This window comes from Panicum virgatum, chromosome 9N (assembly GCF_016808335.1).
Source record: "Panicum virgatum strain AP13 chromosome 9N, P.virgatum_v5, whole genome shotgun sequence".
Classification (NCBI taxonomy): domain Eukaryota; kingdom Viridiplantae; phylum Streptophyta; class Magnoliopsida; order Poales; family Poaceae; genus Panicum; species Panicum virgatum.
The window spans coordinates 60,569,020-60,595,746 of record NC_053153.1 but is presented as its reverse complement, the minus strand read 5'-3'; the positions used below and the strand labels follow the sequence as shown (position 1 = coordinate 60,595,746).

The window sequence follows — 26,727 nt, the reverse complement described above, 5'->3', positions numbered from 1 at the left end:
CCTACACTCCACAGCAGAATGGGGTCGTAGAGCGAAAGAATCGGACGTTGGTGGAGATGGCTAGGACGATGCTCGATGAGCATAGGACTCCTAGAAAGTACTGGGCTGAGGCGGTTAACACCGCTTGTTATGTGTCCAACCGTATTTTCTTGTGTGCTTTCATGCACAAGACTTCTTATGAGTTGCGATTTGAACGCCAGCCCCGTGTTGACCATCTCAGAGTTTTCGGTTGCCGGTGCTTTTTGTTGAAGGAAGGAAATCTTGATAAGTTTGAGTCTCGGTCGTCTGACGGTATTTTTATCGGTTATGCTTCTCACTCTAGAGCTTACCGTGTGCTGATTATTGATACTAACATCGACAGAGAGACTTGTGATGTCGCTTTCGATGAGACTGCACCGTGCAATGCTTCTGTCTTTGAAGTTGCAGGAGATGATGAGCTCGGAACTCCCATCTTTGAAGATGAGGAGGAAGAAGGTGCGGAGGGTGATGCTGTGGCTACCACGCGTGCTGTGGACCCAGTAGCCTCCGCCACGAGCTCGGATGATGATGACGGCCCCGATCCTACTACGTCTACTTCCCGGGAGGCGGTCGAGCAGGTGACTCAGACTTCACCAGCTGCACTTGAGGAGACACTAGCTTTGGCTGAGGAGGAGGCGATTTCGACAAGGGAAGCACAGCGACACATTCAGCGTCATCACCCACCTCAACAGATGCTAGGTGACCTCAACGAGCGAGTCACACGGTCCAAGGTAACAAGTATCGCTGGCTTTGCTCATTCAGCATTTGTTGCCTCTTTTGAGCCCAAAGATGTTGGACACGCTCTTTCTGACTCCAATTGGATTAATGCCATGCATGAGGAACTTGAAAATTTTGAAAGGAATCAGGTTTGGGTTTTGGTTGAGCCTCCGCCTGCTTGTAATCCCATTGGAACCAAATGGGTTTTTAAGAACAAGCAAGGTGAAGATGGGTTGGTAGTGCGGAACAAGGCTCGGCTTGTAGTCCAGGGTTTTTGCCAAAAAGAGGATATTGATTATGAGGAAACTTTTGCCCCGATAGCACGCTTAGAGGCGATTCGAATCTTTCTTGCATTTGCTGCTTCCAAGGGTTTTAAAGTTTTCCAAATGGATGTGAAATCTGTCTTCTTGAATGGTTTTATTGAAGAGGAAGTTTATGTGAAACAACCCCCTGGTTTTGAAAATTCCAAATTTTCAAACCGAGTTTACAAACTCCAGAAAGCTCTTTAAGGTTTGAAACAGGTGCCTAGAGCTTAGTACGATAGACTTAAAAACTTCTTGCTTGCTCAAGGTTTTAAAATGGGACGTGTTGATAAAACTTTGTTTCTCATGCGCTCTGGCTCTGACTTTTTGTTGGTTCAGATATACGTGGATGATATCATCTTTGGTGGCTCTTCTCACGCTCTTGTTTCCAAGTTTTCTGAGCAGCTGTCCAGGGAGTTCGAGATGAGCATGATGGGTGAGCTGCAGTTCTTCCTCGGGCTGCAAATCAAGCAAACTTCCCAGGGCACGTTCATCCATCAAGCCAAGTACACGAGGGACTTGCTGGGAAGTTCGACATGAGTGACTTGTCTCCTCAGCCGACTCCGATCAGCACATCGACGGCACTTGATGAGGACTTGAATGGTGAGGCGGTGGACTAGAAGTACAGGAGCATGATCGGCTCTCTTCTGTACCTGACGGCGACTCGGCCGGACATTCAGTTCGGTGTCGGCCTCTGTGCGCGGTATCAGGCTTCGCCGCGCACCTCTCACAGGCAAGTGGTGAAACGCATCTTCAGGTATCTGAAATTCACCCCTGAGTTTGGTCTTTGGTACTCTGCGGATTCTTCTCTGATTTTGGTTGGCTTTTCTGATGCCGATTTCGGTGGGTGTCAGTTGGATCGCAAGTCGACATCCGGCACTTGTCAATTTCTTGGTACATCTTTGGTGTCTTGGTCCTCTCGCAAGCAGGCTAGCGTAGTGCTTTCTTCCACAGAAGCTGAGTATGTTGCCGCTGCTAGCTGTTGCTCCCAGATCCTTTGGATGAAACAGACCTTGCAGGATTATGGATTGAGTTTTGGTAGGGTTCCCATATTTGTAGACACACATGTCCGCCATTAGCATTGCAAAGAACCCTGTCCTACACTCCAGAACCAAACACATCGATATCCAGTTCCACTTCCTGCGAGATAACCATGAGAGAGGCCACATAGACTTGAACCATGTCCCTTCAGAGAGGCAAACTGCAGATATCCTCACCAAACTACTTGAGCAGGACACCTTTGCTCGCTTGCGAGGGGAGCTTGGGGTTTGTTACCCCTTTTGATCGCTGTCTTCTCTTTGGTTAGCTTTTTGTAGGTCTTTGTTTTTGTTTCTCTTCGCTTTCTAGCTTCTATTAGATGCATTTGCATTGTACATATTTGCATTTTGCATTACTACACTGGCATTCTTGTATACACTGTTATGATCCTCTAGTGCTTGCTAGTGTAGTTTCTTAGACTTGATCATGTATAGCTTGCTCTTCAGTATATGTCATATCATCTAAGTTAAGCTATTTTGATTTGAAAATCTAAAAACTGATCACCCTGTCTGGCTACTAGCATGTTAGGTTGTATTGATACGCTTTGCTATCTTATTCATTCTAGTGTGGTTTTTAATCTTTGACATGAGCTAAAATTGTTAAATATATGTCTGAAATGGAATGAAAAGATCCAGGTGGGATTGCTTGTCGCACTGATTGAGCTTTCGGGACGGCTCACATAGCACTAGTGAGAACCCGGGCAAGGCTGTGCATGACTGAAGCGAGTGCCTTAAGCTTCTGACTGCCTTTGGCATAGACTTGGCCTCGCTGCTAAGTAAGGCATGACAAGCTTTCAACCCCTGCCAGAATCACTTACTTGATATAACTTGTTAAAATTCTCATGCAAGTTTTAAGATGCAGATTTGATTCATGATAATATATTTTGGCTGCTTTGGATCCCCATGTATGAGTTTGGCTAGCACTGCTCTCTTTCTCCTACTTGTTGTTGCTAGATCATGGGTGATGCTTTTATTTTTGCTGAACTCAACTTGCTAGCTCTGGACTTGTTTGATATACCCTGTTGAGCTAGATTCAGTTCCTATTTATGAAGCACACATGCCTGTCACTAGATGATCATATCTTTGTATGCCTGAATGTTTCACTTACACCCTCTGCACGACATTCATTGCATAGCATGATTTCAGGGGGAGGTTTAGGCATTTCTTTTAGGCTTGATGTGTGCATGTGCCAACAAGGGGGAGAATTTTTGGGGGAGAAGTGATCGAACAAGGGGGAGACTTGTTTGATTTTTGAAAAACTTGTTGCGTACAAGGCTTTGAGAGTGCATCATTTTGGGAGAGTTGCACTTGTGAGAGGGAAAGGCTTTTCATGGGGAGTGTCTGCTTTTGTTTTGGCTCCTGATCTTTCCTCACCTTGAGCATGACTGCATCGAGTATTACCTCTGTCTTTGAGGAGTCATGTCTTGGTTTTTGATCGATTGCGTCGAGCCGTTGCCCTTGTCTTAGGGGATCGATCTGTGCTTGAGTAAGTGAATGTTCTTGACTTTCTGAGCTTTTTGTCACTTGCTTGAGTTCTTCACTCTCTTGCTTTTCTTTTCACTTTTCACTTCTCTGGTTACAGGTGGTGTGTTGACAACGCACTCATTAAGGGGGAGATTGAGGAATGAGCAATACTCACTCCTGGCTGTGATGAGTGAATTGTCAACCGTGCGGTGTAATCGTGTGCTTGGTCTTTGGTTGCAGGTACACGGGCGTCGAGTGTTGACGGTGAGCTGCCGTGGAGGTGCTGTGGCCAATGGACCGTGCGGTGGACGGCGGTGAAGGGCAGCCGGGACCGGAGCTCGGGCCGGGCGGCAGCTGTGGCGTCCACTCCTGGATCGAGGGCGCAAGCACCGGTGGATAATGGGTTTCTTGGTTTGCGCCACAAAACCAAGCTGGCGGACGGCAGTTGAAGACGCCAAGTCGTGGAGGCACGAGCGTCGGTCTCGGGACTGGCCGAGGTGACGGGTGTCGATGGCGTCTAGGGCCTCGCTGCGGGCGAGGAGGTGACGGGCGTCGAGCGACATCTAGGGCTGTCCGAAGGCCGAGGCGGGAACGGCATCCAGGGCCACGGCGTGGAGGCGGGAATCTTCCCGCGCGTGGAGTTTTGGTGGTTTTCACAAAACCGGCCACCTCACCGGGTTTCGCGGACCCCTCAAAACCGCGAATCAGATCTGCATCAACGTGGTGGCATCGCGGAGAAGGCTTCGAGTCGAAGAAAGAAACTCCGCCGTCGGATGAGATCTTGTACCCTTTCCGGTTTTGCCCCTACGGGCATTTTAGTGTTCGAGTCAGGGTGGAGGACATTTTTGGGAAGGGACCGGTCTGACCGGTCTGTGAGACCGGTCTGACCGGTCGGCCCCGAGATGGTATAAATACCTCTCACCTGCCCCCTTGGACAGGAGAGCCTCCAAGGCACGAGTCCTTTTCTGTTTTTCCTTGCTCCTCTATCTGTTCTAGGGTTAGGCCGAGGTCTCCATGGAAAACGTGGTCTAGATTATAGTTAGATCCACTAATTTGAGAGGGTGGATGAATGGGTGGAGGTCTAGCTCTTGTATATGTGAATTCCTCTGTAAATCACGATGAATTTGAATGAAATCGAGGATCCTTTTGAGCAGCTCTCTTGTGTTCCCGTTCATCTCTTGTTCTTGGATTGATTTCCTCTCTTTTGGTGGTTTTTGGGATCAAAGCTTTCTCTTGGTGGGTTTAGGGACTCCGTGATTTGCATCTCGACCATCTAGCCTAGAGCTAAACCCCCGAGAATCACGAGTCCCTCTGGTTGAGGTTTTTGGAGTTTTTGGAAAACCCTCTTTTGCCTCTTTCCCCCTCGAAACTCTAGTGATCCTTTGCGTTTTAGGTTAATTCTTTTTGTGGAGAGGTTCGTCTCAATCCCAGGAACCTACCTGCAAATTTTGAGACCATTTGGTGATGATTTGAACGAGTAATCTTGAAATCACCTCGAGTTCGCGGGCTGGAATTCTGTTCTGGGCAGAAGCGGTCTGACCGGACGCAGAAACTGGTCTGACCGGTCGGTGCAACCGGTCTAACCGGTCGGAGCAACCGGCCCGACCGGTCTGGAATTTCAAATCCAGCCCGACCGGTCTGACCGCCCAGAGCGAGCGGTCTGACCGGTCCCTGACTGCTAGATCTCCAGTTTTTCTTGATCGCTTCCGTGCTTTCTCACGCTCATTCCTAGGGGTGATTTGTGTTGGTTTAGCTCTTCTATAGCTACTCCACACCTCATCTAGGATTTGAGGGCTTGTGGTGATTTTCGGGATATAGGCCGATGGATCGATTTTAAAAGAAATTTTGATTGGCTCTCATTCACCCCCTCTGGTCGCCAGTTTCGGTCCCTCGGAAAAAGAAGCCTCCATGGGAGATCTAGTCTGAGCACACAAGGGTGATAGACTTCCATGTTCCAGTGAGAGAATCCAAGGAGAAGAGGGTCCACATGCCACTTGCCTCATCCGACGCCTGGGACTTGTTGGTTTTGTGCCTGAGGATGCCTGGCGGGGCAGCAGATGGTGGGCCCTGCGAATATTGGTGGGACCAACTTCGTTTCCCCTGATCAAGCTGCACAACTTTCAAAGTTGCATCCACGGTAGGAAACTCACCTGCCCGGGCCGGCACATGTGGAAAAACCACACTCGTAGAGGATACTATGTGCATATGGTGGGTTGTTACAGCTAACAAATAGTCTAGTTCCCATGGTGCACAAGTGCACGCAACTCATAAATTCGAAAACTGAAACTTTGGCATGAAAATGCCTGATGTATCTAAATATATATGAATTAATATGTACTGTTCAGTCTCTTACATTTAAGATAACCAATGCCAAAAAAAAGATATAATAAATGAAATAGAATGACTGAATTTGGGGGCAACTTACCAAGAACTGTGGGATGATCAGATGAAAAATGCAACCAACATGAAGAGATATTCCTTTATTTTTAATAGATAATGGCAGAGGCACAAAAAGGAGGTTTTTTGGTTTGATGAACGATAGCAAGGATGGATTTTGTTTCGAAGCATAGCAAAGAAGCCTTTTGTTTAGCACAACAGGCGAGGGTTTTTATTGCTTAGAATGGGATTTCAAGCAAAAGAGAGTTTTTTTTTCGGTTCAGCAAAAGCAAGGGAAGAACTATTTGTGGAGCGTAACAGTGGTGGACATTTTCTTTTTCAGAAGAATAAAGAAGTGATGGGTGCTAGAGAACAAGAGTATGAAGGAAAATGCGTCTGAGCGCAGTCCAAAAACAGAACTGGAAAAGCTAATGAAATTTGCCGTAAAAGAATAAACTGATGGCTGGGATGTAGTAAAGCTACGATGAGGCTTAACTGCAAATGGAAAAACAGATGAGTCAGCAGAAGAAAGAAACAATAAACTACAGGTGGGCATTCATTTTGGAGTGATTTTCGTACCTTTCATTGGAAACCAACTCATGACCACCATCCGTATCCTTTCAATCAGCCCTCAAAGATCTCGCCAGTTAAGTTTTGGATTGTTTGGATGTATACCAATTGCATTCCTGATCTTGATTTCTGTATCCTCCCCATCCTTCTCCCGGCCGAAAGCGACGGACAATCTGACAGTGGCATGTTCAAGGGAAGTGAGGTGCTCCAAGCCAATATGGAACCCATCACCTGGAGCTCTACAGGGCAACTCAAGCCTTTGAAGCTTTGGCATTACTCCTGGAGTAAACACCAGCAAATAACACCTTGTAGTGAGCCGAAAAACAAACTCTGATAGAGCAAGGAAGGGCTGATCAATCGCCAACGGTTGATCGACGATACCATAATAAGGCACAATTAGCGTAAGATTGCGCAGCACGGGTAACGCTCCAAGCAGTTGCAGATCATCCTGTCTTAGCCTGCCGATCCTTATGGTTAAATACGACAAGTCTGAGAGATAGGAAAACCACCGTGGCACCTGACAGATCGTTGAATGTCCAACAATTCTTCTGATACACACAGGAACCCTCCATTGATCAGAGACGCAATCGAAATCAGGGTAGCATCCCCCATTTGAGTTCCAGGCTAAGTATTGAATATTTTGCAAATTGGACAAACTCTTGAGAAAAGTCGGTGTATAACTCTCATCTGTATCCAATTCCCACATGCGCAGCACACGTAGTTCAGTGAGATTTCCTAGCTCAGCCAGAGTGTTTGGTGAGCTTGCCACATTAAAAGTTGACAGCTGTTGCAGGGAAGTTAGATTCCCAATCCCATCAGGAATTCTCATTCCTCTATGAATCCTCAGACATTCAAGTTGTTTTAGCTGAACGATACTCGCTGGCAGTTCATTGTAGTATGTCTTCGACAAATCCAATGTCCTCAGAAGCTGTAAGTTTCCAATTCCTTCTAGATGCTCTATTTCACTCCTACTAGCTATTTCCAGATATCTCAAGTGATGCAGACTCCCTAGATCCTTCACTTGATTATTCTTGCAAGGAAAATCTCCCAACTTCAATATACGGATAGTAGAAAACCTTGATAGAGGTGGCATCCACTGATAACCATCCCCAAATACAGCGAGTGACCTCACATGGGAGACGTCCACCGTTACTGGCTGTATCATTTGTTCTTCCTTGCTATCTTCATCCCTATCTACCTTGCTTCCTTGCAGCGATAATCTTCGAATCTTGCATACTGAAGATTTGAGCTGCCGATCTTCTGACATAGTGACAAAATTTTCTTGACCTGAGATAATAAGTATGAGATCCAGTATAATATCGTGCACACGACAAGCATCTGTAGTACCTTCTTGATTCCTGTCCACTGGCTGTATCATGCTTCTATTAATAAGCTCACAGAAATACCTATTTCCAAGATCATACAAATTGCTCCCCTCACTTTCATCAACAAAACCTTCTGCTACCCAAAGCCTTACCAAGTCGTTCCTTGGAACCTCGAAGTCCTCAGGAAACATACTTAGATACAATAAACAAGGCTTTAGATAGGAAGGCAGATCATCATAGCTAAGATATAATATCTGTCGCATGTTCTTGAGACTCTTGTCTTTCTCAAGTCCAGAGCCCATAGAGTTGTATACACTGTCCCATTCCCTCTTTGTTCTGTGTGGTATACTAGCCAACATACTGGCAATGGTAATGATAGCTAATGGTACACCACCACACTTTGTCAAAATTTTGTTTGTTACCTCCTCCAGTTCAGAAGGAATTTCTTCCTCTTCCCTAAATATCCTTTTATGAAACAGCATTTTGGAGTCCTTATCACGGAGCGGATCTAGTTGATATGTACTGCCGCCAATAGAAGAAAAATTAGCCACATCAACATTACGAGTTGTCACAATGACTCTGCTACCATGATTGTTGTCAATTAGACCACATTTGATGAATTCCCACGCTTCATTATCCCATAAATCATCAATTACAATCAAGTACCTGAGGATTAGAAACAAGGTCAGAAGCATATAAGTACAAGCCTATAATATACCAAAAACAGTAAAACTTACTAGGCACGATCACATTGTAGCATTGAAATGATATATAGGTGTGAACGGGTGCCTAGCTGGATTGGTTAGGTGGCCTCAGTAGCACTTCTCAGGTCCTGAGTTCGACTCCTGGTGGGAGCGAATTTCAGACCGAGGTTAAAAAAATCTCCTCGCTTGCCTACACGCCAAAGCGCCCGCTCTCACACAGGTTACTGTAACTGGTTACGGCGCCCCTGTGTCATGGTCTCAATTTGCATCCGAGGGCTGCACGCGAATAGCGCTCTGCAACAGACAAGACGCTCACGCCATCCCCACCTCCCACCGAATCACTGTGACAGATATGGGTATCTAGGGGCCCATCACTATTTGACAGAAAACCCGGGATGATTGGGGGCGACTTATACGGCCAAGACGTGTTCGCCAAGGTAAAGGATGAAATGATTAAGATATGCGCATTTGACGCCATCCCCACCTCCCACGGACTCACTGTGATAGATATGGGTATCTAGGGGCCCATCACTATTTGACAGAAAACCCAGGATGATTGGGGGTGACTTATACGGCCAAGACATGTTCGCCAAGGTAAAGGATGAAATGATTAAGATATGCGCATTTGTTCGGCAAAATTAAAGTCGGATACTGCAGAAGAGATTTAGTAGATATGTTAGATTTGATTCCTTTCTGTAAACTGATAGGACTAGATACTAACTGAGTTGTAACTCTAGTTCGTCGGCTATATATATTAAAGCAGGCGTGGGTGATGGGAATAGGACTCCTAGTCCCTATGGTAGTCCAGACGCAGGCATCCCCAGAGCACCACGGACGGCGTTGCGGAAGTGCAAAGCTCCCTCCACATCCGAAGAAGCTAGGTATGTTTTGATGTACCTCCGTGATGTGTTGTATTTGATAACTTTTCATCTTCCTGGCATTTTATCGAGTTGTTCTTTTTTCCTTTCTTCTTTGTCTCATCCCTAAGCAAACAAAGTAGAGGGTTGAGGCTGCCAGAGATGATACTGGGGAAGGTACTGATGTATCCTCTACTCCAGTGGAGCTGTCGAGTGGTACCAGGACCACCTTGCAACAGCCAGATGTACCAACCAGTGGTACAGATGCGACCCCACCGCCGCAATCTAAGCTAGTGAGTGGTGCTGACACAACCCCAGCGCAGCACAAAGTGCCTGCTAGGGAAAGGGAGGTGAAAGCACCATGTAGGGGCAGTCGACGCCCTATGCTGCCGAGAAAGCATCATCGAGTGCTTTGGTAGCTGTAACGGTTCCAAAGTTACTCAAAAAAGGAAACTAACAATGAGGAGTCCAGCTGGTAAGTCTTCGATCTGATTGTGATTCCTTGTTGCTCTGATTGGTCGCCTATTCCTATGCTAGTACTTGATTTTCCTATATGTGTACATCAAAGCAGTTGGGAGAGCCTGACAATGCCACCACACCAGCCCCCCAAGCCTATACCGGCGACAGGAGCACCAACATCGCCGCCTCAGGCTGAGACTAGTCAAAGTCTGCCTGAGGCTTCTGCTGAAGAAACTCCCGCTACTAGAGTAGAGGGAGCTGAGCAGGGAAGGACAATAGCAGCACCTAGAGAAAGTGATGCTCTGGTGGGACAATAGTAGCACCTAGAGAAAGTGATGCTCTGGTGGGCCTTCACGCATCAGAGATCCCAACAGGTGAGCCAATTCTGCCGCCTCCTTCGGATTGTAACCATCTCCCATTTGCTCGACTCGTTTACATGGGTGAAGTAGTAGCCGCAACACCACAGCAGCCGATAACTGAAGAACAAGGTGCTGCAAGTGCTGGTTGTGGTGGAGTTCTGACGCTTCTTCCGATGACAGCACTTACAGCTCCATGTGTTCTTGGAAAAGATCCCATGCTATCAGCAGAAACGATGAAGATGCTTCAAGAGAGTATGAAGGAATGTTAAGAATTCCTAACAATAAGTTCATTGCATCAAGTACTTATCTTATGATTAGCTGATGATTTATGCGTTCTCTTGTATGCAGCAACTGGCCAACCAATCGGCTGCGAAATCTCAGAAGCTGAAAGAAATCAAAGATGGACTCCAGCTGGTGGTCGACAAAAAGCGTCAGCTTGGTGAGAAGATCCAGGAGGTCGCTTTGCTCCGCAACAAACTTGACAAGATCAAGCTTGAGCATGACCAAGAGAACCAACTCCTGAAGAAGGAATAGAAGCTCTGGCAAAGGACAAGAAGGCTCTCGAGGAGAGAAATCAGTCTTTCAAGAGAAAAAACAAGTTGATTGTAAAGAATCACAAAGTAACTCCCTTAGCTTGCTTTTCCTTGACTATATAGTAGTCGAGTAATACTCCTTTCATCTGTTCGGGTACTTATACTTGTCGTGTGCACGTAGAGCTCAAAAAGTTGTTAGTAACAAAAGAAGAGATGGTGACTGACTTAGAGATTCTTGTGTACTGTCACACAAATGATTTGGATAAATTTGACAAGATGTTGAAAGATTCTGACAAGCAGCTCGAGTGCATGCAACAAATCAAAAGCATGACCAAGGAAAAGGACCTTCGAGGAAAAGGAACTCAGCAAGCTGAGGGCCGTTGCACAGACCATCGTTATATGGTGGATTCACTCGAAAGAGGGAGCTGAGGTGGACAAGACTCTGTTGGAGCGTCTGAAAGGGGATCCACAGAAAATCGTCGGATACCTCTCAGAAACCACCCGACAGTATGTGGCGTATGTCCTATGACTTGTCAAGTCCTATTGGCCCAAGGCGAACTTGGTCCCTCTTGGAGAAGGCATGGCAGTTGATGCACAGAGGATAAGTTTGCAGAGTTCGTAGAGGAGGCCAAGTCTGTAGTAGCAAGGGTAGTCGAGAGTTAGAGTAAGTTCTTGACGCAGAGTCATAAACAATATGCTCATCTCTAACTTGAACTCGTATGTAAATGTAAGCACATTTGTTATGATGTCACAATATCCTATTTGATGTGTGCACAATACTGACTCGAACGAGTAGTATATGCGATCGTAAGACTTAGAAAAATAATGTGTGTTGTGACCAAGCTTCATAGGATGTGAGGATCCTTAGTCGATAGCAAAGCACTCGATACTTCCATAATGAGAACTTAAGTGGATCAGCATTTATGTGCACACAGCGTTACACTAGATTACACTTAGTAGGTATGCGAGCCAAGAAAACTACTCGATTGGACCCGTGCCTTAGACTCTGTGGAATAGAGAAAGGTTAGGTATTCAAGTAGAGAGTCCATAACAAGGACTTGGGCGAAACACACGAGATTGCCCGAATAGGCATGAGAGCCTAAAACTACTCGATTTGTATCGTGCCTTTAACTCTGCGAAGCAAAGAAAGGTTGGGCACTCGAGTAGATTGTCCATAGAAAGGACTTGGGTGAATCACACAGGATTACCCAAATAGGTGTAAGAGCCTACAACTACTCAATTTGTCCCGTACCTTTGACTCTGCGAAGCAAAGAAAGGTTGGGCACTCGAGTAGATAGTCCGTAACAAGGATTTGGATGAATCACACACGATTACCCGAATAGGTGTAAGATCCTAAAAATACTCGATTTGTCCCATGCCTTTGACCCTACGAAGCAAAGAAAGGTTGGGCACTCGAGGTAGTTGATAAATGCAATGTTTTTGCAGTTTGGGCTTATTTGATTGAGTAGTCAAATAGAATTGAGTTGTAAGGGTAACTTACTAAAATGCTTGTAATGTAAGTGTAGACCATATTATAAATGTACTCGGAGTCATAGTCCCGAGCTGCGGAAAATGAGAGCACAAAGCAGTCGATTTGTAACAGAAATCAACTCTTTGTTGATGATAGTTTTGCAAGTACAAGATATAAAAAGGTAAAAGACAGCATATGCATCCCAATGTTCTAGGGGTTTAAAACCTCCTAGCCATCGGAATACACTAGTCGAGAAGACCCTGCTCTTGTAACTTTGCAATAAAAGACTCGTAATTATGACCTACCACTTATTTATAGTGATATGCACTAAACAATGGTTACTTGTATAGTGTTGTAAAACATAGAGTAAGGTAGTATTTGGTGGGTCTTCACCATGGCGAAGATTATCGCGCTTAAGACGGTGTGATGCATTGCTCGAAAGTGGTGCGCCAAGGGCCTTTCACAAAGCATGGCACTCAAAGGTAGAGTGCTTGCCCCTTGGATGCCACTTACAATGCTCACGAAGAGTTTGGTTGAAGCGTTCTTGGGTGAGATCTTCGCTCTCGAGTTCCTGATCATGGGAGAGTCCTGTGGGATTGGATCTCCCTAGTCCGATTCTGAGTTGATTCGATCAGATGTGGGAGGGGCTTGGCATTCCTCTCTCCTTCCAGTAGAAGTAGATCATCCAAGTCCTTCTCCCAGTTGGAGGAGAACTCGGATTTGGTGGCTTCCTATTGGACAGCCGTTGGGTTGGATAATCTGAAGATGGATCGTGATGTGAGTGACCTTTGAGGGTGGAGGTGAGTCTGGGATTGGGAATCCCATCTCAACCTGAAGGGCGATATCATTCGGCCATTGATTGTATTCTTCGATTGGATTCGTCGCATCAAGTTCGTCCATGAAGTTGTCGAAATCATGGTCAAATGTTGAATTAGAATCTTCTTGTTCCATGGCATCTGCTGGTTGGGGAGAGATTCCTGCCATCTTATCGCCGTTGACCCGATCGATTCTAGAGAAGGTGTCGCTCGAATGATCAAGTCGTGGGTTAGTCTTCTCATGTTTTGATGGATCTTCAAACTTGACTGTGAATTGTCCCATTTCTTGTTGTCTTTTGATTGGAGAGCAGCGTCTGCTAGCTTGATGCAGTCGGCAAGTGAAGACTCGACCCGATCAATCCCAGAGAAGATGTTGCCCAAAAGATCAAGTCGTGGGCTAAGCTCCTCGAGTTTTTTATGGGTCAAGTGTTGTGACGCTGAAGGGCAGATTTGGCGAGTTCAAGGCACTTGGCGATGCTGCATGAAACACGATCCACTACGCTAATCAGATCGTCGTTGCTTATCCTGGGGCGTGGGATCGAGTTGAGTTCATTGACGCAGTTTTCGAGTACATCGAAACGTTGAGATTTGTCAGCTCTGATGGGGTGAATCGGGGGTTTGCCTAACTAGTTCATCAGGGTCAACTTCCAAGAGTGGTTCGACTTGTTGGTGAATCGGATCTGGGACCAGGAATCCCGAATCCGAGTAGTTGTCGAAGATGGGCACCTCCCGACAAGCGGTGGTACCCTCCGAGGGTGAGTAGATGATGTGAATCTTGCACTAATTCGAGAAGAGGTGAAGAAGTCACATTGAAAATGGATCCCTCCTTGCTTTCCTTAATGGGGTTGGGAAGCAGCGTCATGCCGATGTTGTCGATGGAATCATCGACTGATCCGTTCTACTTCACCGATGCCGCCTCCTACTCCGTGGGGTTAGCTAGATGACTGTTGTAGCCACCTGAGCCATTGGCGATGCAGACCCAAGAGCTTAAGACGAAAGTAGTGCCTTGTTTAGGCACTGCGTTGTTGGAGTCGAAAGATGCCATCGAGTTCGCTAGGCGACCTTCGTTGAGGGCCCCTACCTGGTGCGCCAGCTGTCGATGTTTAGTCGCCAAACCCACCGAGGGATACCCCTAAGGTGGTAGATTGTAGGTAGGGTTTCGTCGAGGTCTGGAATCAAAGGTACAAGGAACACAAAGCTTTAAACAGGTTCGGTCCGCGAGATGCGTGATACCCTACATCCTGTTGGTGTTTTGTATTTCCTTAAAGGTTGATGATATAGGTTATGTTTCGGAGGGATCCCTGCCCGCCCTTATATAGTCTGGGGGACAGGGTTACATGGAAATCCTAGCCGAACACTAGTTTAGGAGTCCTACCCGAGGACTACTCGGGTAGTTTCTTTCTATTCGACTAGTTCTACTCCTGTTTGGGTAGTCACAATAGGATAAGGTATATGTCATGTGCTATGACTTATTCTAGAATATTCTACGCCTGTGAGCAGTCCCGCTACTCTGGGTGTGACAAAACAAACTTAGGTAGCGCCTCGTTAGTAACGGGCATACGTCGTCCGTTACAAGGAGGGATAACCGTAACGGACTTTAATAAAGGATGTTATCAATAAGGGCCAGATGGCCGAGCCAGATTTGGTCAACAATGAGGCCCATTACCAATGGAAGATATAGGTAACATACTATGTCTACATCGTATGGCATTGTAAATTTAAAACACACACACGCGCGCGCGCGCGCACACACACACACCATCCCATCACAATACAAACATGTTCGCGCACAGGACTTAGGGTATTGTACCTCCGGGTAACCCGAACCTGTATAAATCTTGCGTTCCCTGTATGTATTGCCATCGAAGTTCTTGGTCTAATGATCCATTTGCCTACAAATCTACCACTTGGGTACCCCTTGTGGATTGCCGGACCTAAAATCTTATATCTTACGCATGAGAACTGAACCTTTTTGCTCAAAGCGAGGCTCTTCACAGCAACCATCATCCCAATCATACAAATAAGTCTATTTTACCACCCTGACCTATTAACATTGGTCGACTTAATCCCCTCATCTTTAAAACTAGATATTCCACATCCCAAGCTATCCAAAACCATCTAAGTAACCCCCTAGGGTGGTTGAGAGGTTGTTTTGCATACGTGGCATTATATGCAGATAATGAGGTGGCAATGCCATCTATATAAATTTACTCTACCCCTCAAACTATTGAGGTTCATTTACATAGCCCCCTCAACTACATATTTAGCCCCTGAACTACTTAGCATGATCTGAATCATCCCCTAGATGGTTTTTTATGCTTTACGTGGAGCAATACTTGAAAGATGAGGTGGCACTAATCTCGTACATATCTCTCTCACAAGCATGTCATGTGACTTGCTTTTGCACAATCCTAGCTTATTCTTGTCATACTTTTTCATGTAACTAAAATAGAGTAGTGTAGATGTGGCTAGTGAACATATTTATATTTGGAAGGGAAGAACGTTCGTCCTCTGTGTGAAGTAGATTTTAAAACATACATTTGCCACGCTGCTGTCCACATGTAATGCCACATCAGCAAAACCGCCTCTTAAAGCACTTTTACGAGGTTATTTAGACAGTTTTGGATAGCTCGGGGTGTACAATACCTTGTTTCATAGTGAGAGGGTTAATCTTCTAAAAAAAGGTTAGAGGGTTAAGTAGACCAACATTAATGGATTAGGGGGTAAAATAGACTTATTTCTTCCTTTACTTCAGTGTTAAATATTTTGAACTACGATTTTGAAAGGAAAGATCTAGAGAGATGAAATCCTGTAGTCAATCTGGCTGCAGAAACCATGGAAGCAGGTACATTTGGGTTGTGGATCATATTTGCAATAGTAAAGTGCCCAACCAATTTGATGGTCAATAGCAAAGTTGAAGATCCTAAATTGACGATCAATTCAATGGTCGATAGATAGCACTCACCTTGGATCCAAAACTGTAAAGAAGTAGGTTATTTAGTTCCAAAATACCCTTAATTTAACTTATGTAGTAAATTTGAATGATGGTATTCCACAATACCAATTAGAAGCGTATTTTGATAATTTTGGTCATACACTACGGGAAACGCTTAGTTTGTTGTGTGCCAAAGGCACACAGAAAAGGCCCAAATCCACATGGCCTTTGCAGTTTCTAAGTTCATAGGATATGATAATCCGTGGTATTTAAGGAACATTCGCATATGTTTACTGGCCAAAATATGATATGTCAATAAATTTCAGGAACACTAGTTGAAAAGATTGATTATTGTTTAGGTTGTATACCGCGCTCTGAACAGCATTTGTACATTAAACTACTAGCGTCAAGTTGGACATAATGATTATTTAGCTAAAAGAGTAATAAATTACTAGAGGTATGGCTTTCTGTTATTTACTACTGAACTAGAACAACTCACTTCGCATGGGTCAATACTTGGAGTATAATACATACCTTCTACTCCTGAGGAATATATTGATTTCACTGATGAGTTCATCGAGATCCCTTTCCCCAGCTTCTTGTCTGGTAAGTTTCCGCAGCAAGCTTCCGAAAACCTTCTTTATGTCAGGCTTCAGGGAGACCGACACAAAAGCATGGCAATCGAACTTCTCTTTGAGCCTTTCATACACTGAATTGGCAAGCGTCGTTTTGCCAAGGCCACCCACGCCAACAATAGAGACTACCATCAGCTCCTGACTTCGCACACCATGTGATGATTTCATTAGCAAGCTGATGAGCTCCTCCGATGGCCCATCGATGCCGACGAGTCTCTCCACGTGCTCGTAGAGAGCTGTCAAGCGAGGATCTATGGTTGTTGCATCAGGCTGCCCTGCAACACCTGGTAAGTTGTATCTCGCTCGCCTCTCAGCCACCTCATTGATGCGGCTCTTGATTTCACTCATGTCCATGGCGATCCGGTGACGAGTCGTGATCTTTTTCACCAAGCCGATCTTGTGAACGAACTTTCTAAAGCCCTTCAAACTGGGTGGCTGGGCACCGGCCTGGACGCGCACAGTGAAAGCATCGATGCTGTCCTCTATATCGTAGGAGAGCTCCTTCAAATCCCTCGCCCATAGCTTGTCCACGTCGCTGATGTGATCTGCCGGCAGCTTGGACAAGTCGCTGAGGGCAGCCTGCATCCTCTCCATTTCATCCTTGAGGAACCTGATGTCGCTCCTCACCCCCTTCTGCAGATTGTATGCATCGACGAGGAGGCTGCCCAGCTTGGGGAGCAGGCTGCTGAGAGCCGCCGTCGCGAGCTCCATGCATGCCTAATGGAGAAGAGGAGGAGATGAGCTTTGGTGTTTCGCTATGGAGTGTGGGAGTGGCGGCGGTGGTGTTGCTGCTACCAGTGGGCAGTGGAGAAGAGGAGAAGAGAAATGCTGGGCGACAAGAACGAATGGTTCGTTTTCAGGGAATAATAATGTGGTAGTACTCCTAAATTAGTCACGGGATTCAAAGGTTTCATCGGTCTCCAAAAACAATTAGGAACCTACAGAGCCCGTGAATCACCAGACGGAGTTCGAGGCCTGTGTAACGTTGTAAAAGGTTACTACCTAGTTGGTTGGCACGTGCTACTGTCCCCCAGGCGCACGTGACTTTACCTCTATCGGTGTGCAGGTGTGCGTACACAGGTGAGGTGCGGGCATGGCAAGCTTTATGTTGTGGAAGGTAGCTAACATGTATATGTTTAATTCATTATTAACGGCTCACAATGTGCACCAGTAGGCCCATAAACAACGAGCCGCCATAGTCTTTACAATTTTTTCTTCATCTTCTGTCCACGGCCCGCCCGATTGATTTGCAACACAAACAGATGGTAGAGAGTGGTGGGGGACCAACGCCGACAAGCTGGAGCACAACCAGGTGCACTGCCCTATGCCGTGCGCACCACCAAAGCATTTTTTTCATTTGTTTTTCCATGCTCCGTACGTAGTGCTGGTGGTTTTTAGTTTTTCTTTTTTTCAACAATAGAAAATGAGGGCTAGTATATATTGTTTCAACACATTTCAAAATATAGGATTCAACAATACACCAAATTTGGTTCAACATTTTATGTAGTTATGTTGAAATAGCATGTCTAAAATGCTGAGCTAATACGTCTAGAATATTGAAACAAAAAAAAAAAGCAAAACATGTAATCATGCGGGATCTCAAATTGTTAGAAAACATATAATCCTAAATTAGTCACGGGATTCAAAGGTTTCATCGGGTCTCCAAAAAACAATTTGAAACCTACAGAACCCGTGAATCACCAGACCCAGTTCGAGGCCTGTGTAACGTTGTAAAAGGTTACTAGTAGTTGGCTGGCACGTGCTACTGTCCCCCAGGAGCACGTGACTTTTGCTACTAGAAAACGGGCCAAAGGTCATAGCCAAAGGTATCTGTTCAGTACCGGTTGCAAAAGCAACGGGTACCTTAGAGAATCTGTTGATTTTTTTCCTGTCTCCACCATTTTTTGTGCAAGCTCACTAATGGTGTTTAAGTTGGAGAATCTGTTGTCTTCTCGGACATCAGCAATGTACATGTTAAGTTGGGCCCTTAGATCCCTCAAATTTGAAGATCCAAAATCATCAGGATATAACTTTGCTAGGCTTATCAAACTCTCCACACTAAAATCACGAAATGATTCTCTTGGACTGAACGTAGCTGAACAAACAAGCAACTGAGATGGCCGCGAGGTCGCCGCGAGGCCCGGCGGTGGCCGGCCGCGAGCCCAAGCGGCGGGGTCGCCGCGAGCCCCGGCGATGGCCGGCTGCTAGCCCAGGCGACAGGGCGGCGGGAAGACGGCACGGCGGCGAGCAGCTGCAACGGCGGCAAGCAAGGGCGGCTCTGATGGCGTTGAGCTGGCCAAGAACCTCGGCGGCGGCCGACTACGACAGCGGCGGCGGGAGCACTATTGACTTTTCTTTTTTGTCTGTGAAAGGGTATAGGATTTGTGTAATCAGTGGCAGATGGGTAATTATTTCCAAAACCACCAGCTCCACTATTTGGTGGAGCACCTCTTGAGGAGGTCGCAAAAAACCTTGGAGTGGAGCTAGTTTTTCTTAGATTGGAGTGGAGCTGACTAACTTGTTTGGGTATTTTTCATGGAGTGGAGCTGTTTTTGGTAGAGCAGAGCTCTCCCAAACACCTCCTATGTATCAAAGGTATTCAGTTGCCCCCCCCCCCCCCGCGGCCCACGACACCCCAGACCCCTCGCACCCCCACCCCCTGCCCACGACACTGGCCTGCCCTGGCCTCCAGGCTTCTCTAGCTCTAGTGTCCCAAATTCCCGATTCCCCCAGCCCCTAGGCTTGTAGATGGTGGCGGTGACAACCCTAGGCTAGCAAACGGCAGCGGCGGCACTAGGCTCGGCATAGTGAAGGCGCTTAGATCCACGGCCAAAGAGGTGGTGGCGGCAGGCTGGCAGCGCTCGGCGCGCCGGGTGGGCGGCGGCAGCACTCAGCACGGCATGACGGCGACGCTTGGCTCGGTAGGCTGGCAAGGTCATAGGGACGGAGCCGCAGAGGTTGGCTCAAATCGCGGAGTAGCCTGAAATGAACCAGGTTTCCGGATGGACAACCCGACTTCCTATATCCTCGTGATAGTCCCTGGATCAATAGCTATCACATACAGAACTCCTTTGAATTACATATCACAGCCATACTTCTCGATAAAACTATCACACGGGTTTATTTATTACATAATCCAAAGGATTGTGATATGAGTTTACAAGTATAAGCCCCCTTGGGCTAAAGAGAAAACAAACAGAAAGCAAAATATGGAAGCTAAGCTTCTGGGCCATCCTTCACGAACACCTTTCCTCCACAGGCAACCCTGCGCGTAGCACGAGCCATCCTTAGTTTCTTTTCTCTTCATCGGGCTTGGTCTTTAGGTCAGATATCAGCTGGTATGCCGAATCCTTAGCTTAGTTCCTCATCATAGAGCTTGGTCTTCACGTTGGGGCTTGTTTCTATCAGACTATCCCTAAGGATGGGATAGGTTCACGTCACCATCCGAATGCAGCTTTAAGTGGATGCAAAGGTGAGAAAAGTAGCCAAGGATTGAGCTAAGGTTTTCCTAAGCAAGCAGCGGCGCTAACACAAGTATGACATCCAACATCCTTCATACTCGGGCTATTCCAGCATCCCGGACTCCCGGTCCACTCACTCCTTCAGACTAATCACAACCCACCAAGGCGGTGCGAGAACTCCCACTCCTCGCACCTCAATTGCTATTCAAGTAGGCAAAAAGGCTAGAGGGAGGTAGAAATGTCAAGTAACACTACTCTAGTTAGTGAAGCCAGATCAAGAGTTATACATGACCGAGTACGCGGCTATACATATAGTTTTACACCCTGCAGTGATTGTACACATGGACCAACTCGCTACGTAGATAGCTGGTAGCAACTCCGACTAACTCCAAAGCACCGGTCTACTGTCACGAAACTAACGGCTATGGCCACCATCCTGCTTTCCCGGGTCTTGGTACGGTTTCCCGTGAGAGACCGTCCCGGGACTGTGAAGCCTCTCCCTGCTGTGTCGGGGCTCGCGAGGACCAGCATCCCTTCATGCCAATGCTGGCCCTCCCCTTGCACTAATAACTATCCTTTTGCAGGCTTGGTGCCGCGTGTAGCTAGCTCGGATCGGATCCTTCCTCAAAAAGGATAAGTGGTGTGCCGAAATGAGCATCTTTGTCACAAGTGCGTCTCTGACGCAACGATCCGCGACAGGCACCCATCACAGGTATCGCCTCTCTATGCCTCCTTCCTCTCTGATCCTGAAGGATCGAATTCCCGAAGGAATCCTCTCGTACCCGCCATAGGTACTCGCACGACATTGCCAACACACGTCCCGAGTCCAGTTGGCACTTCCTAGCGTCACTACTAATGTAATAGCAACAATGCCAGAAAGCTGCCTTGGGTAATAGAACCTCACGAAAGAATCCGCAAGCGTACGGATACCGATATAGCTTTCACCTCAGAGTATTTCAAGGGTTATCGAATCCAAGAGAATGTGAGTACGATATCTAAGGTTCAGGCTCATCCAAGGACACAACACCGGGTAGAGAGGACTATTTAGATTCAAGGTAAGATCAGACTAAAAATCAGTAGTTTACGTCGGGCGCCGGCTTCGCCTGGTCAAACCAGAAGTTCCGACATAGGCTACTATCATGCAACCAAATGTGAAGGATTACGATGGCACTAAACAGGGCTATCACCACCTGCAGGCTACCTCTACAAATAGAGGGAGGCACAACAATCAAATGGTAAAGTCTAGCCTAGGCACCATGCCTACACTATTGTTTACTAACTCTAGTCCTGGCCATGATCATCCGTCTCTATCAGGAGTCTTAGACTAGAGCTAACTACTATAATACTAGTAGACACTCAATCTAGTAAACAACATAAAACTACTAACTGAACTTGAAATGTAATTATGAAACTAAAATAGTCACGAACACTTACAGACCGATAAGCATCCGTCGAGGTACAAGCGAAGAAGAGTGCCGACAGGACCGACACTTCCCCCGGCTTCTCCTCACTCTCTCCCTATTTCTCCTGACCTCCTAGGCTGCCTAAGCACCTAAGGAGAGCTCCCAAGCTCCAAGTGAAGAATGAGAGGTGAGGGTGTGACATGTGTGTGTCCTATTCTAGCCCCCCCATCTCAGATTTATAGGGAGGAGCAATGGGATCTTCTCGGTCGAGTTGCAACAGGTGAGGCTTGGTAAGGAAGCTGCCTGGAACCCGCTGGCCAAAGCTTAGTGTTGGTGGTGGGACCCACTGGTCGGCCGACTGGTGGGCCCCACCCCCTGGCCACCGCCTTTGGCCAGGAAGCTTACTGGTGGGTCCCTATGGCCTTGACACATGCCTAAGCTTCTGACACGTTAGATTTCTTGCTCTAGTGGGCCCTTTGATCTATGTGACAACACGTGTCACCATCTGATTTGCTAAAAAGTTATACCTTGGATCATGACCTACCATCTAGCTCCAAATTAAGCTTAAATTCACCTGCATGCATTCTCAAACCAGCACTTGTATAATTTGTCAATATATAATCCTAAGCTACCACTTATTCCACTTTTATACATAGTTTTCATGCCGGAGTTGCCGGTCAAAACGGGTCGATGAAACCGTCAACAAGCCCCTAATCAGCAATTAGTTTAGTTCACTTGCTCCCACATTATAACCATAATCACCAACTCCTCATAGCTGGATACGCGAAAACTAGCATCCCACCATCCCACAAAACACTTTATGCAAAGCAGTAACCAAGTATCTCATTTTAACCGATAATGAGATATAGGATTCAAGGAGTGTAGGTGAATTAAGTGGCTATGCAGGTTCATATCATCATAACGGAAAAGTAAAGTGAGAGCATCATTTAGCAAGCAATGCCTAATAGGTTCTCAAATTGTAGATGAACGTGAACCTGTCAGTTCTCCATAGTCTTCTCGGATCTCTAGGGCTTCTGGTTGTTCGGGTCATCTTCCTGGGTCTTCTGGGTGTCGAAGAAGTCCTCCGTGGTCTTCTGGTCGTTCGGGTCGTTGGTTGTTGACATTCTTAACGTTGCCACCAGGAGTTGTTAGTTCCCAGCAATAGCGCCAGAAATACTTGTTGACTTTTCTTAGTGTAACCACTAGGAACGGGGGTGTTAAGCCCATCCCTAGCAACTGCACCAAGAAATGCCACTCTCGTGGTATAGTCTATACGATTATAGATGGGATCCGCAAGCGCATGGATATACCGTTGTAGCATTTGACCCGGAGAGTAAGGGTTTCGTTATTTATATTTTCCTAAAGGATGGAAGTGGCAAAGGCATTGTACTTAACATTAATCATGACATTATTTCTCAAGTAATAGGCAAAACTCTAGCAGGGGTAAGTTGTAAAGAAGATAAATCAGGATAATGTGACACAAGCACACAACTAACACCCAAGGAAGAAAAGAATAAAAGAACGAAAGAACGAACTAACTATCCTATGTTAAGTTAGCGGGAGCTTAGGCTAGGTTAGGGGTCCTAGTGTATCTATTCAAATTGGTTAGGGCTGCAAGTGCCAAAAATTGGGATAGCGGGGAGAAGGTCCCGCACTGGAGAACATCCAATCCCGCTACCTCTTTGCATGAACTCCTACACCGTACCCGAACGTCGGGGAATACACTAATCGCAACACAGCTATTACGATGGACGGACAGGACTGTCACATCCTGCCGTCTACCCTAGTCACATCGTGAAACACGGTCATATCTGAAGGATCCCGCATACCCGAGCACAACGCCCGTGTGTGAGGTCACTACTCTAGCGTCCCCGGGTCTCCCATCCTTCGGATGGACAAGTAGAACACTAGAGCAAGCCCAAAAGCACAACGAACCGATATCCGTACCCGGATCATCTGGCCTAACCATACTCGTCACACAACTCATGATAAAAAGAAGCATGGATTGATAAACTATCGAAATAGTAAAGTAACCATGATCAAGCTCTATATTATGAATAGAGTACTGACAAATAGAATACAAAGCCATACCTAGAGTCGAGGATCGCTCAACGACTCCGAGGACAACTTGCTTCGCTAAGGGAAAACTAGCCTAGCTCCACTACCCTACACTAAGAGCAAGAGAGCCTTGAGAGAGAGTGGGTGTGTGAAATGGTGTGTGTGTGTGTGTGTGTTCAATGAGAGGGAGAGGGGCCCTATTTATATTAGTGGAGGTCGGTTCCCGCCATTTCCACATATGGAAGGTGATCAGGTGGCGTAGGGGCTACTCCTCCTCAAGATGGACCTGGACGGAACTAGGCCAGGTTCGGCCGACTTGTGGTGTCGGTCGACCCCACCTGGTGTCCCCTCGTCCATATCCTTTGCTGGCAGGCAGACACGTGGGCCCTTATCCTTATCCTCTTGTGCATCTTCCGTGGCGCCCCCGTTTGCTCTGCCAGGTGGGCCCTCCTTATAAGTGTGTGACGCCGGATGTGATCTTCTGCGTAGTTGCGTGGTGTCTTCGTCGTGTTTTCACCTTATTTCACTCTTGCTCATCTGAAATCATGTAAACTCCAAAATAGCTGTGGAATTAAGTTAGTGATGCAAATATGCAAGTAAGGCGTATAGTTTTCCTTTATTATCGAGTCTAGTTGATGGTCAAATTTAACACTTCATGACCATCAACATTGGTCAACTTTTCTTGTGGGGATCTAATCGTAAATACGTATAAACATAGGGGCTAAAGTGCAAAGATGCACAAAACTGCTCAAATAAGATCCAAGTCAAGACAAAATCTACTCTTAACGGGTAGATCATGATTTTATATGAATTATAAAATTTATTTCATATTTTTCAGAGGTCCGGTTGATTTATTATGATTTTTTGAAGATTAAACTATTTTCTAAAATTAATAAAAGATTGTCGAAAATAAAAAATCACATGGGGTGATATGTGGTGGCTCTAGATTACGCCATGTGTCATGCTGACATCAGCATGTCGTCACCCAGGGTTCCGGCACGCTGATGTTAGCAGTGGCCCTGCTGACATCAGCATTGACCTGGTCAACATTGACAGTTGATCGGTCAATGGTCCGAGGTGGTTTCCACTGTCAGTGGGGGCCCACCGGTCAGTCAAACAGAGAGACTGACAAGTGGGTCCCACGTGTCGGGTTTTATACCGCAAAAAGGAAAAGAAGAAGGGTACTGTTCTTAGTAGGCTATGTCGGGCCGGAAGGGATCAAAGGCCGGTCCGGGATTCTTTGGGTTTGGGCCAAAACCAGCCCAGTTCGGGTTTCCTTCCATTCGCCCTTTTTCAATTTTCTCTCTTCTCTTCCACTGACATGGCTGGCCCACGCGCCGACGGGGGGTGGGGGCTGCGAGGCTTGGCTTGGCGGCTTCGGTGGCGAGGGCTGCCCCTACGGTTCTGCTCCCTCGGCGGCAGCCCTCTCCTTTCTTCTTCTCCATCTCTTCTCCCCCTTTTCTCTCACTTTTGCTCTGCTCTCTGGCGTGGCGAGCGTCGACAGCGATGGCATGGCGGAGGTGCTTGATGGCTCGCGCGCCGAGTTCCTTTTTCTGGCGGCGATGATTCTTTCCCCCTTCTAGGCCCGCGGTCTCCTTCGGTATGGCGAATTTGGCCGGCGGTGAGGGCTATCGGCGGTGAGGTCCTACACCGCGCATAGAGCACGGTGGTGCAGAGCAGCGGGCGGCAAGGTGGTCTGGCAGCTTGGTGGGCACGCACAAGGGACCAAGGCTTGGCCTTGGCACGGCGGTGTGATCTTAATTGCGCGCGCGAGCTCCGGTATTGCCGGGGCTAGGCGGCGGCTATTGGACGTGCTCAGAGGTGGTCCAGAGGCGGTCCTCCGGGCCAGGAGGCGGCGGAGGACCACCTCTGGAAATGTCCATGCACGATTCAGTCACCGTGGTCGATCAATTTGCAGGCTAGGAGCACGCCGCTGAAGAACGCGCTGCTCTCCGATGTGTGCATCAGCACGTCCGCGGCGCCGAGCTACCTCCCGGCGCACTACTTCAAGACCCAAGACGCCGGCGGCAAGGCCCGCGAGTACAACCTCATCGACGGCGGTGTCGCCGCCAACAACCCGGTAATCAATCGAATGCAGCCAGAACCCAACAAAAGTGGAAAGCTGCTGACCATCAGGCCCGAAATTAAAATCATGCGCAGACCATGGTCGCGATGACGCAGATCACCAAGAAGATGCTGGGCAAGGACAAGGAGGAGCTGTTCCCGGTGCGGCCGGCGGACTGCCGCAAGTTCCTGGTGCTGTCGATCGGGACGGGGTCGGCGTCCGACGAGGGCCTCTTCACGGCGCGGCAGTGCTCCCGGTGGGGCGTCGTCCGTTGGCTCCGGAACAAGGGCATGGTGCCCATCATCGACATCTTCATGGCGGCCAGCTCGGACCTCGTGGACATCCACGCCGGCGTGCTGTTCCAGTCGCTCCACAGCGACCGCGACTACCTCCGCATCCAGGACAGCTCGCTCCGCGGCGCCGCGGCGACCGTGGACGCCGCCACGCCGGAGAACATGCGCACGCTCGTGGGGATCGGGGAGCGGATGCTGGCGCAGCGGGTGTCGAGGGTGAACGTGGAGACCGGGAGGAACGAGCCGGTGCCCGGGGAAGGGAGCAACGCCGACGCGCTCGCCGGGCTGGCCAGGCAGCTCTCCGAGGAGAGGCGGACGCGGCTCGCGCGCCGCGCCGCCGCCGGCTGCGCCGGCGGCTCCAGATGCTGCTCCCCTGTTAAAATATACTAGCATTGTATACTGACTGCTGATTTTTTTTCTTTTTGGGTAGTTTTTTTAGTATCAAATTCCTCGATTTCTTTCTTTTGGATTATATATAATCTGCGAGTTGCATTTTTGCTCTCCAAATCTCGTCAATTTTGTGCACCGTTTTTATGGGTTCCTATTTATTGATGGTCATCGAATTGCTCTGCATTTTGCCTAAACGCTTTCCTTTACAGTAGCTGAGTAGAATGACCCCCGTGAGTAGGGGTGATAAAGAGATTTATTTTTTTAGCTTAGATAATTTAAAGGATGGACTCAGATCTTATACAGTTTTAAACTAAAAAATTAAGAGTCAAGTTAGATTGTGAAAAATGCATCAGGGTAATAGCCCATTACTACCCTTACCCATGAGATGCCTTTGGCCCGGATCAGCGACCTTGTATCTCGTCGAGTTGGGCTCTTCCGCATGGGCCCTGTCACTCATGGCCCGCTCACGAACAAACACCA

At 47.3% G+C, this 26,727-nt stretch overlaps 2 protein-coding genes across 2 annotated transcripts; one reads left to right on the top strand and one right to left on the bottom strand.

The window, feature by feature from the left end:
• Positions 1–5,968: 5,968 nt before the first annotated feature.
• On the bottom strand, positions 5,969–17,397 carry LOC120687488 (disease resistance protein PIK6-NP-like). Its single transcript, XM_039969498.1, has 3 exons — positions 16,477–17,397; positions 6,494–8,475; positions 5,969–6,409 (listed from the first exon to the last, which is right to left on the bottom strand). The coding sequence occupies exons 1-2, from the start codon at positions 17,286–17,288 to the stop codon at positions 6,546–6,548; spliced, it is 2,742 nt and encodes a 913-aa protein (XP_039825432.1). The 5' UTR covers positions 17,289–17,397; the 3' UTR covers positions 5,969–6,409; positions 6,494–6,545.
• A 7,613-nt stretch (positions 17,398–25,010) lies between these two features.
• LOC120689203 (patatin-like protein 1) lies at positions 25,011–26,247 on the top strand. Its single transcript, XM_039971520.1, has 3 exons — positions 25,011–25,019; positions 25,418–25,579; positions 25,681–26,247. The coding sequence occupies exons 1-3, from the start codon at positions 25,011–25,013 to the stop codon at positions 26,245–26,247; spliced, it is 738 nt and encodes a 245-aa protein (XP_039827454.1).
• Positions 26,248–26,727: the final 480 nt, after the last annotated feature.

What these genes read in the sequence shown, in the direction of transcription:
- LOC120687488 (XM_039969498.1), bottom strand. Translation starts at nt 17,288, where the DNA reads ATGGAGCTCGCGACGGCGGCTCTCAGCAGCCTGCTCCCCAAGCTGGGC. An exon ending in ATATTCCTCAGGAGTAGAAG is followed by an intron (nt 8,476 to 16,476) that starts GTATGTATTATA and finishes TCTAATCCTCAG; the next exon opens with GTACTTGATTGTAATTGATG.
- LOC120689203 (XM_039971520.1), top strand. An exon ending in GTGTCGCCGCCAACAACCCG is followed by an intron (nt 25,580 to 25,680) that starts GTAATCAATCGA and finishes GCGATGACGCAG; the next exon opens with ATCACCAAGAAGATGCTGGG.